Genomic DNA, 16,160 nt, shown 5'->3' with positions numbered 1-16,160 from the left:
CTGGGCCCAGCAGTATGTGATTGGCTCCTATGTGAGCAGATATGAGGCAAGACAAGAGAATCACAGCATCTTAGTTACCAGCACAGACGTATGTCCCAAAGCCCCAAGCAGAGAGTGCCAAGGCAGGAGGACAGTGTCACGCGACCTAGGTGCTGGGTCCCACCCTACCTGCCACCCTCCGTCCCCACCTCCGTCCCGTCCTCGCCCTCTCCCTTCCGTCCTTTCCTCCCTTCACTCGTCCCTCCCTCAGTGTCCGGGATCGTCGCCGGGTCTCTACCCGCCTTCCCTCCCGCCTGGAGAAAGCGGCCCTTCCGTTTGCCCGCGGGGTACGGGGGGTTGGGGTGTGTGTGTGTGTGTGTGTGTGTGCGCGCGCGCGCGTGTCTGTGTGTGTGTGTGCGCGTGCGTGCGTGCGTGTCTGTGTGTGTCTGTGTGTGCGCGCGCGGGCTCGCGTGGTGTGTGTGTGTGTTCTGGGCTGTGCATCGAGCTGCCAGGCGCTGCTCGGTGCTGGCCTCGGTGCCGGCGGGCAGGCCGGCGGGGCTCCGGTGTGCGGTGTGCGTGCGGGTGATCGGTGGGCGGAGCGGGGAGGCAGAAGAAGAGGCGTGCCGCGGAACGGAGAGCGGGCCCGCCCGGGGACCCGGCCCGGTGTTTCGGGGGCAAAACGCCCCCTCTGCCCACCCTCCGGCGTGGGGGGCAGGGCTGCGAGGAGGGGTCAGAGCTCTCTGCCTGGGCTGGTCCCGCGAAGCGCAGCGGGCTGCCTGCAGACACGCGCACGCGCAGTAGACCTTCATGCGGAGATTGGGGCAGCCCCTGTTCTGGAAGAGCTCCAGGCACTCCAGGCACGCCTGCCCAGCTGGGTGAGCATGTCCGGCGCGCCGTGCAGTTCCTGGCCGGGCAGTTTTCCAGCAGCAGCTGGTGGCGCATGGTGCGGTCCACCGCATGCGTCAGCTTTGTGGGGCTGCGCAGGAAGGCACCTGTTTGCGGCGAGGTCCAAGGCAGCGGCGGGCACGGCATGGGCACATCCATGCCGAAGGTCAGTGTGGGCTCCGCGGCCGTCACCAGCAGCTGCACGTAGGCCCGGTGCGGCTTCAGGAAGCCGGTCTGGTAGACGCTGCGGAAGGAGTACACGCGGTAGAGCAGGGGAACGAGCCGAGAAGAGCCGCGCGGCTCCGCGAGGTCGGACGGCATCGGCGTGGCTTGCACCGGTATCTCCGCCAGCCGCTTACGCAGCTCCACCTGCACCGGCAGGGCCCAGCGCTGCCGCAAGCGCCAGGCGGTACCTCAGGCCTGGCGCGCTGCGCGGGGGCGATTCCTGGACGTTCCAGGCGAGCCCGGGAGAACCCGCCAGCCAGCCGCGCCTGCGCCGGAGCTGCAACCGCCCCCTGCCGGCCGCGCGCGGGCGTGGGAGCGGCTTCCGGCGTCCGGGCGCGCGCCCAACGGCTTCACTGGGCTCCCTCGGTCTGAGGTCGGAGTTTGCGAGTCTCGCTGCTGCAGACTCCGGTAGACCGGGCTGGAGCGCGGATTCTGATCGCGGGTTTGGGGGTCGATTGCGGTTTGGGGCGGATCCCTGGTGTGGGGTGGATCGCAGACTTGGGTCTGGGTGAGGGTGGAAAGGCCACGAGGAGCCCGGCGGCTCAGGAGCCGGTGGTGGGCTTCTGAGGAGAAGTCGCCACCATGAGGAAGCTCTTCAGCTTCGGGGGACGCCTGGGCCAGGCGTTCCGGGGCTCCACCGACGACGAGTACTCCGGTCCCGGGTACCACGTCCGGGACTGGGAGCTGCGGAAGATGCACAGGGCGGCCTTCCGGGGCGATGCTGCGGCGGTGGAGCGCTGCCTGAGGGGCAGGAGCCGGGATGTGGACGCCCGCGACAGGAAGGACAGGTAGCGGGGGCTTGTAGCTGGGGCTCAGCCCGGGGTCAGAGGGGGATCCCCGGGCCCGGCTTCCCTGCAGCCCCTGGGACCGGGTCTTGGGGGGCGCCGGGCAGCCTCAAAGCAGCGGAGCCAAAGCGAGCCTCAGCTGCTTTCCATCGCTGGGAATCCCCGCCTGGAGAACCTGGTGCAAAATTTGAGTGAGTTTAACTCACGCACTTGAGCATATGCATGTTTAAGACATGCTGTCATATACGTGACAGGAAAGTGCCTAATGAGAACTCATTCCCTTGTCAAAAATACCGTGAGTCCTTTTCAGTAGGGGAAACGTTCTCAGCTTAAAAACCCGGTGTCCGTTTTACATCCGAATCGTTGTAGATAGATAGATGGGTTCTTTCCTGGGACTTCTTAGAGGGAAACTCGGAAGTGGGAGGTGGGTTCCTTGAATGGAAAGACTCACTTTCCTAAAATGTGAGCTCTATGTTTATCAGTTTTCCTTAAACCAAATGATAAATAAAAACCACATCTTAGCCGGGCGCGGTGGCTCAAGCCTGTAATCCCAGCACTTTGGGAGGCTGAGGCGGGTGGATCACGAGTTCAAGAGATCGAGACCATCCTGGTCAACATGGTGAAACCCCGTCTCTACTAAAAATACAAAAAATCAGCTGGGCATGGTGGCGTGTGCCTGTAATCCCAGCTACTCAGGAGGCTGAGGCAGGAGAATTGCCTGAACCCAGGAGGCGGAGGTTGCGGTGAGCTGAGATCGCGCCATTGCACTCCAGCCTGGGTAACAAGAGCGAAACTCCGTCTCAAAACAAAAACAAAAACAAAAACAAAAACAAAAAAAAACACAAAAAAAACCACGTTTATTTTACATGGAATTGTTTCAAATCAAATCCACAAGAAAAGAACTCTAAAAGTGAGCAAAGTGCTTTTTTGCAGATCCACAAGTTAACTTACATAGGAAAAAATCCTTAGTGTTTCTTGTAAGAGAATTTAAGTTAAAAGAGGAATGAGACTGTTTTCTATCCACAGTGTTTGTGAGAATAAAGAGCAGTGGTACTTATACTGCTGCTTAAAGTTTAAGTTGCTGATAACTTTTCAAGGAGACAATTTGGTGGTAATTACACCAAATTGAAAAATGCATACGCCCTTTACTCATCAATTCCATTATATTAAAATGCGTTTAGAAAGTAGAGATACATGCATTTTGTTTTTCTTAGCATTTATGTTAACAAGAACCCATAGAATGAATAGGTGACCACTGAAGATGGCAGTAAGTATAGCGATACCTTGCTGTGTGAAGATGTATTTTGTTACAGCCAGTGAGGAAAAACAATGTTTGCTTGCACATACACACTAACATCCTATGGTGTTCTGTTAGCCAAAACTTTGTACAAAATAGGATAAAATGTGTAACTTCTGAGCACTTATATTTTAAGTTTTTGTTCCTTTTTTAACCTGTAATTTCTTCAGTGACTATAACAATTCTAGTCAAAATTTATTATTAATGAAATAATTTGGAGATGAGAAAAACATAAATCCTGTGGAGATAAAAATAATTTCTAATTGTCCATTTTTCATCATTACGGTGTGGGTTGTTATCTTTTTTGAAGTTTTAGCTTCTTCAGAAGTAAAACGGGAATCTTTTGATCTGTGCTTGCAGATCTTATTACATATACATTTTGTTATGTACATATGTTTTTCTTATGTATAGATTCATTACATATATGCAAACAATGATAGATTAATCATTTTGTTTTAGTTGTAGTCTTATAAAAATAATCAATCACAAATAAAATTACTATCACGAAAATATTGGATTATAGAAGTTATATTTTAAAATATTGAACTCCCCAACTGTATCAATTCTTTCAGTCCATTTATTCATCAGACATAACCTGAATACCTGTTACGTAGCAGACAGATTGTACTATCTCTCAGGACCCTTCCGTTCTTAAAAACTTTATGTTTACCTGCTCTGCCAGAGCAAGATGAGAGATGTTAAATGGAAATATTAGGGCTTAATCGCATTGAAGCTTTTCCTTCCAGCTTTCAAACAAAAGCATTTCTGAAGGTAAAAAATAGTGAAAGATAACCTTTAACTCCTTACAGTTTTGAAAATCTATCAGTCTTAAATACTAATATTAGTCATTAGAAAGTCTGACTTGCCTGTATTCTGTAAATCTAAGTGTTGACTAAAATGATCCATACCTGTTTATTTCAATCATGAGTTTCTTTTGGCTTCACATTTTTCAAAACTCAAAGTGAGAAATAATTTGTTTAAAAAGCATGTTATTTCAGTGCTCTTTTCCCATGGTTCCTTTAAGAACTAAAATTTAAGTATCAGTTAGATACCTAAAATAGCTCTAGGCCTGCAGTGTATACTGTATTTGACTTAATGTAAGGCCTCACAGATATTGTGATACCATATTATTTTCTATATTAATAAGATACTTTTTAAATGCTACCAATTACAGGTATAAAAAGTTATGAATTACAAATGCCATTCCAATATCAGGTATGTTAAGATGTGACCTAATCTTTAAATCATTTTGCAAAATAGGAATAATTGTGTCATTTTACTTAATGAAAAAAAACTTTTAAGTACTAGTAATAGTAATAATTATAACATCTGGCTGAGTGCAGTGGCTCACAGCTGTCATTCCAGAACTTTGGAAGGCTGAGGTGGGAGGTTCCCTTGATGCCAGGAGTTTGAGACCACCCTGGGAAACAAAGTGAGATTCCTACTCTACCAAAAAACATTTAAAAATTAGTGGAGCATGCTGGTGCCCTCCTGTGGTCCCAGCTACTCAGGATGCTAGGGCAGGAGGATTGCTTGAGCCTGAGAGTTCCAGGCTGCAGCGAGGTATAAATACACCATTGCACTGCAGCCTGGGCAACAGAGTGGGACCCTTTCTCAAAAAACTCAAATCTAGCAATTACTCAGTTGTTGCTTGTTCTAAAAACAGTTCTAAATAGTTTACATAGGTTCACATTTAAGCATCGCAATGGTGTCCTGTGAGCTAGCTGCTATTGTCATCTTTATTTTATTAATGAGGAAACTGAGGCACGGAAAGCCTAAGTAATAGCTGGTAAGTGACAGAGCTCAAAGTAGAACTCAAGCCCTAGTTGAACGGAATCCAAAGACCAAGCTCATTCTATCCAAATAGGCTGCTGTCTTCATTAAGGTAGTGAGCAGTAAGAGCTAATAAATATTGTACTTTCTTCCAAAAAAAATTATTTGTTTTGAAGGCAGAGGAATAACATGCTATTCAATGTTTACAATGACATGAACCATTGTAGGTCTTGGGATATGGCATTGCAATTTCCTGAAAACTCCTCTTACTCTCACAGGACTGCTCTGCATTTGGCCTGTGCTTATGGCCATGTGGAAGTTGTCAGTCTGTTAGTGAGCAGACAATGCCAGATTGACATCGGTGACAGACTTAACAGGACACCTTTAATGAAGGTATGTAGTAGACAACTCTTTCAGCATAAAATGGATTTGATTTAAATACATAGAAATAAAATGAATTTATCTCATTTAAATATAACTAGTTGGTAAAACCTGTGGAATATGTATTTTGAATTCTTAGAATTTACAGTCTTGTTTTTTATTTAACACTGATAGGCTGTACACGGCCAGGAGGAGAATTGTTCCATTTCTCTGCTGAAACACGGTGCCAATCCAAGCATTCAAGATGTCTACGGCAACACTGCCCTTCATTATGCTATATATAATAAGGGGACTTCACTGGCAGAAAAACTTCTTTCCCACCGTGCAAATATTGAAGCAATAAACAAGGTATAGCTCAATCAACTTTCTTTTCGAAATATTTGTTTTAACATTGATATAGGTAAGGATTAATTTTTCATGTTTAGAAGCTGAAGCACTCCCTGAATGAAAATATTTTGAAATAAAAGAAGACATATATGAGGCCAAGAAACATATGAAATAATGCTCATCATCACTGATTTTTTGTTTGTTTGTTTGTTTGTTTGTTGTTGTTGTTGTTGTTTTGAGACGGAGTTTCGCTCTTGTTACCCAGGCTGGAGTGCAATGGTGTGATATCGGCTCACCGCAACCTCCGCCTCCTGGGTTCAGGCAGTTCTCCTGCCTCAGCCTCCTGAATAGCTGGGATTATAGGCACACGCCACCATGCCCAGCTAATTTTTTGTATTTTTAGTATAGATGGGGTTTCACCATGTTGACCAGGTTGGTCTCGATCTCTCGACCTTGTGATCCACCCGCCTCGGCCTCCCAAAGTGCTGGGATTACAGGCTTGAGCCACCGCGCCCAGCCTCATCACTGATTATTAGAGAAATGCAAATCAAAACCACATTGAGATACCACCTCACGCCAGTTAGAATCATTAAAAAATCTGGAGACAACAGATGCTGGAGAGGATTTGGAGAAATAGGAACACTTTTACACTGTTGGTGGGAGTGTAAACTAGTTCAACCATGGTGGAAGATGGTGTGGCACTTCTTCAAGGACCTAGAAATAGAAATTCCATTTGACCTGGCAATCCCATTACTGAGTCTATACCCAAAGGATTACAAATCATTCTATTATAAAGACACATGCACATGTATGTTCATTACGGCACTGTTTACAATAGCAAAGACTTGGAACCAACCCAAATGCCCATCAACGATAGACTGGATAAGGAAAATGTGGCACATATACACCATGGAATACTATGCACCCATAAAAAATGATGAGTTCATGTCCTTGTAGGGACATGAATGAATCTGGAAACAATAATTCTCAGCAAACTGACACAAGAACAGAAAACACCGCATGTTCTCACTCATAGGCGGCTGATGAACAATGAGAACACATGGACACAGGGAGAGGGGCATCACACACTGGGGTCTGTTGAGGGAGTCGAGGGAGGGACAGCGAGGGGGTGGGGACGTCAGGGAGGGGTAACATGGGGAGAAATGCCAGATGCAGGTGACGGAGGGGATGGAGGCAGAAAACCACATTGCCATGTGTGTACCTATGCAACAATCCTGCATGATCTGCACATGTACCCCAGACCCTAAAGTACAATTCAAAAAAAGAAAATATTTTGAAATAATTGTGTAAGATTTTACTTTAAATATTGATACTTCTAAAGAAGCTTTTTTAGTGTATTTATGGGAAATATTTGTGAATTTGTCAAAGGTAAAACTTTTCCTTTTCAAATATTTGTTTCCTGCTCCAGGATTGTTTTATTTTTCTAATTAGTGTAAGAAAACACAGGAAAAAAAATTTACCCTGGAAACTGGCTTTATTTTAAAGCTCAAAACAAAACTAAAGCAACTTACAATAAATGGAAATGTTGCTGCTGCTGACAATTTTCTTTTAAAAAAAAAAACAACTGATGTATCTTTTAGTGGCAAGGCTAAAGAGGTAAAAATGGGGCCGGGCGCGGTGGCTCAAGCCTGTAATACCAGCACTTTGGGAGACCGAGGCGGGTGGATCACGAGGTCAAGAGATCGAGGCCATCCTGGTCAACATGGTGAAACCCCGTCTCTACTAAAAATACAAAACATTAGCTGGGCATGGTGGCGAGTGCCTGTAATCCCAGCTACTCAGGAGGCTGAGGCAGGAGAATTGCCTGAACCCAGGAGGCGGAGGTTGCGGTGAGCCGAGATCATGCCGTTGCACTCCAGCCTGGGTAACAAGAGCAAAACTCCGTCTCAAAAAAAAAAAAAAGAGGTAAAAATGGGAAGGGAAAGGAGAGCAATCAGAAACATACAGGTCACTTGGAAATTAGGTAAGGAGAGGAAAATATAAAGCAGAGGTTTTGTTTTTTAGTTTGTTGTTTTTCTAGTTTATGTATTGAGACAAAGCTCTCTTCAGCTTTTGGGTAATCAGTTTTGGTTTGGTAAAGACTGTGACTGAAACTTGCCTAAAGATCAATTTTTAGAGGACTCAGAGGAAACCAGAATGACAGTGAATAGGTGGTGACAAAGTGAGAAAAACTTCAGCAAAGGGTGGAACAAATTAGTAATTGACTTATTACCCATCCTGGCAGAAACAGCCACTTGGAAAAGAATTGGTCTCCTTTCAAATTTGGAATGTCTTGGTGGGAAGGTGGGAATTAAGGAGCTTATAAATAGCAAAATCAAGTGGGATTTTGAGTTTACGTGTCCCTGTTCTACCCATACCCAGGAAAATTAACTGGAATTTTAATAAAAGAGTCTTACTCTTTTCTCTTTTTGGCCACATCCCAAACTGATACAGGGTTTTGACTGTTCGGGTGAGCAATGAAACCGAAGTGATTGTCAGCTGCACTACTAATTCTCAGCTAGAATTGTGCATTACAGGGACCTAGGGAAATTTTGTAGAAACTCTACAAGTATAAGCTTTCTCTTGAAGATTTTGATGTAATAGCTCTAATAAGGCCTGAACATATATGGTTAAAAATATTATTTGAAGTCATTCACAGTTGCATGTTTCCAGTCCCAGCTACTTAGGAGTCTGAGCTGAGAGGATTGATTGGTTGACGCTAGGACTTTGGGTCCAGCCTGCGCAACATTGTGAGACTCTTGTCTAAAACAACAACAGCAAAAAAATATGTCTAGGTTTGAATACACTCCTAATTAAGTATCACAGAACAGATGAGTGCAGTGTATAAATTATTCATATCTTAAAACCATAAGAAATCTCTAAAAGTTGGCATTTGATAGGGATTACTTCCTTCAAAGTTCCCCTTTCCAATAATAATCAGCCTAACTTATCTATCTTTCTCTACATCTGTGACTGGGAATTGAAAGAAAATATTATTGGTAATATCTCTGTCAGCTTATCACCGTTTTGTTCTCACCATGAATCATTTACTACCATTCAGAGAATCTTTAGGAATTTGCTTGTGGGTGATCTTTCAATAAGTAGAGGCTGATCCTTTCACAATTTCATGTTTCTTTGTCACGGTTCAGGTGGTTATGCGTCAAAAAATCTTCATTACAAGTGAGGTTTTCTCAATTAGATTTGTAGCAAATCCTAACCCTTTTTTTCAGTTGAAGTTTTAATATGGACTATCTCAGTATATCTGTTAAGTGTACAGAGCTTTGGCGTAATCAGAATGTCAGTTTTAAACATTGAAATTCATGAAGTCATTGAGAATACAACAGGAATTCTTTTAATAAGTTAGTTTCAGCAGTCTCATGAACAAATTTTCTGTTTGGTTAACAATCTGGGAATATGATATACGAACAGAATGTGAATAAATAAATGTTGGGAAAATCCTTGAGGTGCGTATTATGAGTCTTTTTTTTTTTTTTTTAAGATGAGGTTTCACCATGATGGCCAGGCTGGTCTTGAACTCCTGACCTCAGGTGATCCACCCACCTCAGCCTCCCAAAGTGCTAGGATTATTTTTATTATTTATTTTTATTTTTATTATTTAGACATATACATACATACATATCAGGGCCTGATTTTTTTGGTAAAATGTATAATGCTAGAGAAAGAAAAAGCTGCACTTGCAAATACTTGGTTTATACACAATCATTTAGTAACACATTCATAACAAATATGAAAACACAAGGGCTATAGTATAAACATGGCACATAGATTTGTTTCTTTGATTCCTTAAATTGAGTAAACATATAAAGTTTAGGAGACTCATGCAGAAATCTGGACTTCAGGCTTGTCTTAAGAATCAAATCTGAAGTCCCATAAGCCATGTCACTGTTTGGTCTGCTGTCCAGAGATTATCCCTGTAGAGGAGGCACATATTCTCCTGTTTGCTACTATGCCCACCTAAGTCCTTCACTTACTTATGTAACCTCCTTCATCCTTAGAAGTATTTGAGTTTACAGCTCCTGTTTTATGGTGTATTTTCTTTAAGATTTCCTTTTTTTTTTGAGACAAAGTTTCGCTCTTGTTACCCAGGCTGGAGTGCAATGGCGTGATCTCGGCTCACTGCAACCTCCGCCTCCTGGGTTCAGGCAATTCTCCTGCCTCAGCCTCCTGAGCAGCTGGGATTACAGGCACGCACCATGCCTAGCTAATTTTTTTTTGTTTTTTTGTTTTTTGTTTTTTTTTTTAAGTAGAGACAGGGTTTCACCTTGTTGACCAGGATGGTCTCGATCTCTTGACCTCGTGATCCACCCACCTCGGCCTCTCAAAGTGCTGGGATTACAGGCTTGAGCCACCGCGCCCGGCCTATTTTCTTAAAGATTTCAAGGTTTGCAAGACAGTGTATATTTGTTTATAATATATAATCTATAGTTTATATAAATTTCTCAATTATGGGGTTGAATTTTAGAATTCAGAAGTTTTATAACCCTTTATATATATATATATCACAAATAGTCATCTGCTCACAAGAATGCCTAGAAACCTTTTTAGGTTATTCCTGGTAAGAGTTGGATAGTTTATGAATATTGCAGACATTATATCTTTCTTCTCAGCAATGTCTCTTAAAAATGCAAGTCGCTTACTGGCTTTTATTATCCTAAAAATAAGCCATATGAGTTGGTATTAGAACTTTTATTGGTAAGCTATCGTATTTCTATTTCTGATTTATATTTTGCCTAAACTAAAAAATAAAATGTTAAATGGCAATTTAAATGGAAACCAATACAAATGGATTTACAAAGTAAAATTGCATTAGGATCCTAGGATTATCATTATAATTGAGAATAAAATTTCTTACTGAGCTTTGCTTTTTTGATATTTATTTTTAATTAATTTTTTTTTTGAGATAGAGTTTTGTTCCTATTGCCCAGGATGGGGTGCAATAGTGAAATCTCAGCTCACTGCAGCCTCCACCTCCCAGGTTTAAGTGATTCTCCTGCCTCAGCCTCTCAAGTAGCTGGGACTACAGGCATGTAGCACCATGTCTGTCTAATGTTTGTATTTTTAGTAGAGACGGGGTTTCACTATGTTGGTCAGGCTGGTCTTGAACTCCCAACCTCAGTTGATCCACCTGCCTTGGCCTCCCAAAGTGCTGGCATTACAGGCGTGAGCCACTGCACCCAGCCTTATTTTCAAAATGTTTAAACCTGCCTCTATTACACAGACCATATTGAGCTTTCTGTCAGTTAAGATGAAAATGTATCCTCTTGTGTTAGGAGAAAACCCATGAACTATATTTATTAAAAAGAAAAATAAGTGCACTTGAAACCAATTTCTCTTATTTCAGAGCTCATTTCCTTAGTCACCCACTTGAATGAGGAGTGCCTAACATTGGCATCTGGGATCCTGTCACCATTAATAGAAGTGAATCAAGCAAGTTTGGGATACCCAGAGGAAACCTCCATCTGTATTAGGAATCTCTGGCAACTGTATCCCTGAAACTCTAGTTTCTAAAATGTGATCGTTTGGCACAAAAAGTATGGTCAAATTGGGATCAGGCAAAGTTCAGGAGATTTCTTGATTGTTAGACACACAATACAGTTTTGTAATACTTCTCAAATGCACATGATCATGGAATCCTTCTGTTGGGGTATAGTACTTCTGGTAAAACAAATATTCTTTGGAACACAGTTTAAGAAACATTGCTCTAGAGACAATGATTTAGATCATTTATTTTTTAAATTTGAAGCATTTGTTACTATGTCTTCGGTTTTAGGGTTATATAGAGAGAAAAGAAAGATACAGCCCTTGCTCTCAAGAAGCTCTTGGTTTTCAGTGGGAAGCAATGAAATAATTACAATATATACTGTGTTAAATGCTGTGATAGAAACAATGATTTTGGGGCCTGGTAAGGTGAGTTTTGGAGATGACTGAAGTTAATGTGGGAGACAGAAGAGGGATGTTTGCAAGACAGTGTGTGGAAAAGCACAGAGGAGGGAGAAGGATGTGATGGCTTTGCATTTACTTTCTTTGTATATTGTATGTTTAAGTTCATAGCATCTTACAGAAGATTTTTAGTTCAGTTGAGAACTATGTAATTTTATGAATTATAAATTGTTTTTGCTTTCTCACAGGAGGGAAACACACCTCTTTTGCTAGCTGTAATTTGCAAGAAACAGCAAATGGTGGAATTTTTGGTAAAAAATGGGGCAAATGTACATGCAGTTGATAATTTCAGAAGGTACAGTAGTTTTTTTGTTTTTGTTTTTTGTTTTTAAAAAAACCTGACTATTCTAGAATGGTAACAGTCACTCGAGTCAGAAATACTAATAAGAAGATTAACTTATAGTTATTGGCATATAGTGAAAAATAACACAAATAGTTAAATAGAAAGGCAATTATTTGGACTGTACAACATAAAAACACTATATAGTAGGATTCATTTTCTCTTATAGACTGTTATTTGTAATCTGATGTTTTTGGTCCTATAATTTTCTATTAGCTAAAGGGGTTTTTATGTTTTATTAATTTTATAAAGTGCAGACTTTTACTTTCAGTTTAAAACTACTACAATTACCATTATTATGATATCCTATACCTTCCTCCTTTGAATTTTTTTTTTTTTTTTTTTTTTTTTTTTTTTTTTTTTTGGAGATGAAATCTCACTCTTGTTGCCCAGGCTGGAGTGCAGTGGTGTGATCTCAGCTCACTGCAACCTCTGCCTCCTGGGTTCAAGCGATTCTCCTGCCTCAGCCTCCTGAGTAGTTGGGATTACAGGCATGTGCCACCACACCTGGCTGGTTTTGTATTGTTAGTAGAGACGGAGTTTCTCCATGTTGGTCAGGATGGTCTTGAACTCCTGATCTCAGGTGATCTGCCCATCTCAGCCTCCCATACCGCTGGGATTACAGGCATGCGCCACCGCACCCAGGCCTCCTCCTTTGAATTTTTTAACTTTCAGTTTACAACTACTACTATTACCATTATTCTTATTACTATCATTATTGTTGTTTTCAGCCTGCAGTTAGCTCTTAGTTATCTGACCTCTAGCTGACTTTGAATTACAATATACCAGACTAGAAAAGCAATGAAGAAATCTTCATATAAATCTTTGCTTACTTTATGTAAGTGACCTCAGCATAGTTTCTTGGCCATCAAAAAACTATAAGTTAGCAACTGGTATTATGTCATACCCCAGTGGGACAAGAGACTTCCTTATTGTCCCTGCCTTTTAGCCTTGGTGGTAATTTACAAAGATGAACACTTGAGCACCCAAGATGCTTAGAGGCATAAGTTAGAACATGTAAATGGTTATTATGTCTGCACTGACAGGCAAGGTACTAATTGGTAAGGTGTATGAAATTTGCCAGTTAACTATCTTTATTAAAGTTCTTAAGTGGAGTCATTTCTTTATCATTTTAGAACAGCCCTCATGCTTGCCGTCCATCATAACTTTCCAAGCATAGTCAGATTTCTCCTTGAACAAAATATTAACATCTTTTCTCAAGATATATTTAAACAAAATGCAGAAGATTATGCTATTTGTTGTGATATGATAAGGTAAGTGCTTATATTAAAAGACCAGTTAATACTAAATTAAGTTTTAAAATAATTAGAACGGCCGGGCGCGGTGGCTCAAGCCTGTAATCCCAGCACTTTGGGAGGCCAAGGCGGGTGGATCACGAGGTCAAGAGATCGAGACCATCCTGGTCAACATGGTGAAACCCCGTCTCTACTAAAAACACAAAAAATTAGCTGGACATGGTGGCGCGTGCCTGTAATCCCAGCTACTCAGGAGGCTGAGGCAGGAGAATTGCCTGAACCCGGGAGGCGGAGGTTGCGGTGAGCCAAGATCGTGCCATTGCACTCCAGCCTGGGTAACAAGAGCGAAACTCCGCCTCAAAAAAAAAATAAAAAATAAAAAATAAAAAAATAAAATAATTAGAAATATTGCATTTATACATTGGGTGACATTTCAGTTTTATTGAGGTACTTAGGAATGGCAACTAGTTAGTCCACTTTTTAGCCAGAAATCAAACAGAAAGCTAAACTAGTTAAAAGTAGGAATAGTGCAAGATTCTTTCAGGACTTTTAAAAACTTTTATCCCTAGAGATCTATCTCAATGTTGTTCATTTTATTCCAAGTATAACCCCTATACGTGAAATATAAGTAGTGTCACATCTTTTTACTATTTTTCTTTCTTTCTCTGTTTTTTTGTTTGTTTGTTTGTTTGTTTGTTTGTTTGTTTGTTTTTTTTTTTTGACAAGGTCTAACTATGTTGCCCATGTTCCTAAGCTCAAGTGATTCTCCTGCCTCAGCCTCCCAAATTGCTAGCCAGCATGCCTGGCCTGACTTTTCTAATTAGTTATTGGGTCTTGAAATGTCCAGTTTAGCAGAAAATCTTGTATTGTCCCCTGGGGCTATCTCTTATGCCTTCCTGCTTTGAATTTTTTGAAAAGCTAAGGAGTTCACTAAGTCCAAGGAAGACAGTCTTGCTTTACAAGTCAGAAGAAGCGGGAGAAAAAACCACTCTAATCATTCCGTTGTTTCCACTGATTCACTTGCTGTATTGCTGCCATTGTAACTGGTCCTGCAATCTGGTAATGGTTGACCTTTGCCCACAGGATGCCTTTACTGATTCAGATCCCTCAGTCTTCATGGTGACTCATACACAGAGTTCACAGCTACAGTGTTTTTTTTTTTTTTTTTTTTTTGAGGGCTGCTGCTTCTAAATCTCCTGAGGCTCACTAGAGCCCCCCGGGCCCCTCGCACCTCAGGAGTCGGCCTGACTCTGCCCTCAGACTTTCTGTTTTTTTTTTTTTCTAATGAGATGTGCGTTTGTCTCAGGTGAACAGAGAGATGACACTGTGTTCTGTCCATTGCGTGGCTAATGGTGAGGGGGTATGGAGCTTCCTTATCTTTGTAGTTTTCTTTTTTTCTTTTTCTTTTTTTTATAAAGAAAAGGAAGAAAGAGAAAGAGGAAGAGGGAGAGAGGATGGGGGTATTGCTTTATTGCCCAGGCTAGAATGCAGTCTAAATATGGGTATGCCTATAATTGTCCTTAATAATGGAGAGATGAAAGAAATTGAGAGAAGAGAATAACAAACAAGGAGCCAACCAAGATTTCATTTAAACTTCTAAATTGATATGATGTGATACTGATAAGAGGGTATATTTTGTATATTTAAAGTGGAGAGTTCTATAAATGTTAATTACATTTACTTGTTCCAGATCTGAATTCAAGACTTGAATATCGTTGTTAATTTTCTGTCTCATTGATCTGTCTAATATTAATATTGAAGTCTCCCACTATTATTATGTGGGAGTCTAAGTCTCTTTATAAGTCCTGTATGTCTAGGTATTCCTGTATTGGATGCGTATATATTTAGGATCTTTAGCTCTTCTTGTTGTTGCATTGATCCTTTTATCATTATATAATGTCCTTCTTTGCTTCTTTTGATCTTTGTTGCTTAATTGTAACTTCTGCTTTTTATTTATTTATTTTAGCTCTCTGGTTGGTTGGTCAATCTTTCTCCATCCCTTGTTTAGAGTCTTTGTGTATCCTTGAATGTGAGATGGATCTGGATGCAGCATACTGATGGGTTTTAGTTTTTTATTCAAATTGCTTGTCTTTGGATTGGGGGATTTAGTCAATTTAAATTTAGAATTAATAATAATATATGTGAGTTTAATACTGTCATTAGCTGGCTATTTTGTCCATTAGTTGATGTAAATTCTTCATTATATTGATGCTCTTTTTGATAATTTTTTTAGAAAGGCTGATACTGTTTGTTCCTTTCATATGTGTAGTGGTTCTTTCAGAAGCTCTTGCAAAGCAGGCCTGGTGGTGATGAAATCTCTGAGTGCTTGCTTATTCACAAAAAACTTTATTTTTCCTTCACATGTGAAGCTTAGCTTGGCTGGATGTGAAATTCTGGGTTGAAAGTTCTTTTCTTTAAGGATGTTGAATATTGGCCCCCACTCTCTTCTGGCTTGTAGGGTTTCTGCTGAGAGATCTGCTGTAAGTCTGATAGGCTTCCCTTTGTGGGTAACCTGACCTTTCTCTCTGGCTGCCCTTAGTATTTTCTCCTTCATTTCAACCCTGGTGAATCTGACGATTATATGCCTTGGAGTTGCTCTTCTTGAGGAATATCTCTGTGGTGTTCTCTGTATTACCTGGAGTTGAGTATTATCCTGCCTTACTAGGCTGGGAAAATTTTCCTGAATAATGTCCTGAAGCGTATTTTCCAGCTTGGATTCATTCTCTTCGTCACATTCAGGTACACCTATCAAGCGTAGATTAGGTCTTTTCACATAGTCCCATATTTCTTGGAGACTTTGCTCGTTCCTTTTTATCCTTTTTTCTCTCGTCTTGTCTTCTTGTTTTATTTCATTGAGTTGATCTTCGACCTCTGATATCCTTTCTTCTGCTTGATCAATTCGGCTGTTAAAACTTGTGCATACTTCACGTAGTTCTCGTATTGTGTTTTTC

At 41.5% G+C, this 16,160-nt stretch overlaps 1 protein-coding gene across 1 annotated transcript in view; it reads left to right on the top strand.

Annotated features, from left to right (window-relative positions):
* Window positions 1–1,516: 1,516 nt before the first annotated feature.
* Window positions 1,517–16,160, top strand: part of LOC101050379 (ankyrin repeat domain-containing protein 18A) — a 39,829-nt gene continuing 25,185 nt past the window's right edge. Inside the window, exons 1-5 of the mRNA XM_074384339.1 lie at window positions 1,517–1,877; window positions 5,223–5,337; window positions 5,500–5,673; window positions 11,802–11,908; window positions 13,090–13,227. Of these exons, the coding sequence (XP_074240440.1) occupies window positions 1,672–1,877; window positions 5,223–5,337; window positions 5,500–5,673; window positions 11,802–11,908; window positions 13,090–13,227 (740 nt within the window). The 5' untranslated portion in view covers window positions 1,517–1,671. The remainder of the gene's footprint in view (window positions 1,878–5,222; window positions 5,338–5,499; window positions 5,674–11,801; window positions 11,909–13,089; window positions 13,228–16,160) is intronic.

This window comes from Saimiri boliviensis, chromosome 14 (genome assembly GCF_048565385.1).
Source record: "Saimiri boliviensis isolate mSaiBol1 chromosome 14, mSaiBol1.pri, whole genome shotgun sequence".
NCBI classification, from domain to species: Eukaryota; Metazoa; Chordata; class Mammalia; order Primates; family Cebidae; genus Saimiri; species Saimiri boliviensis.
Note: the sequence above shows the minus strand (reverse complement) of the source record. Positions and strands in the feature narration are given on the sequence as shown.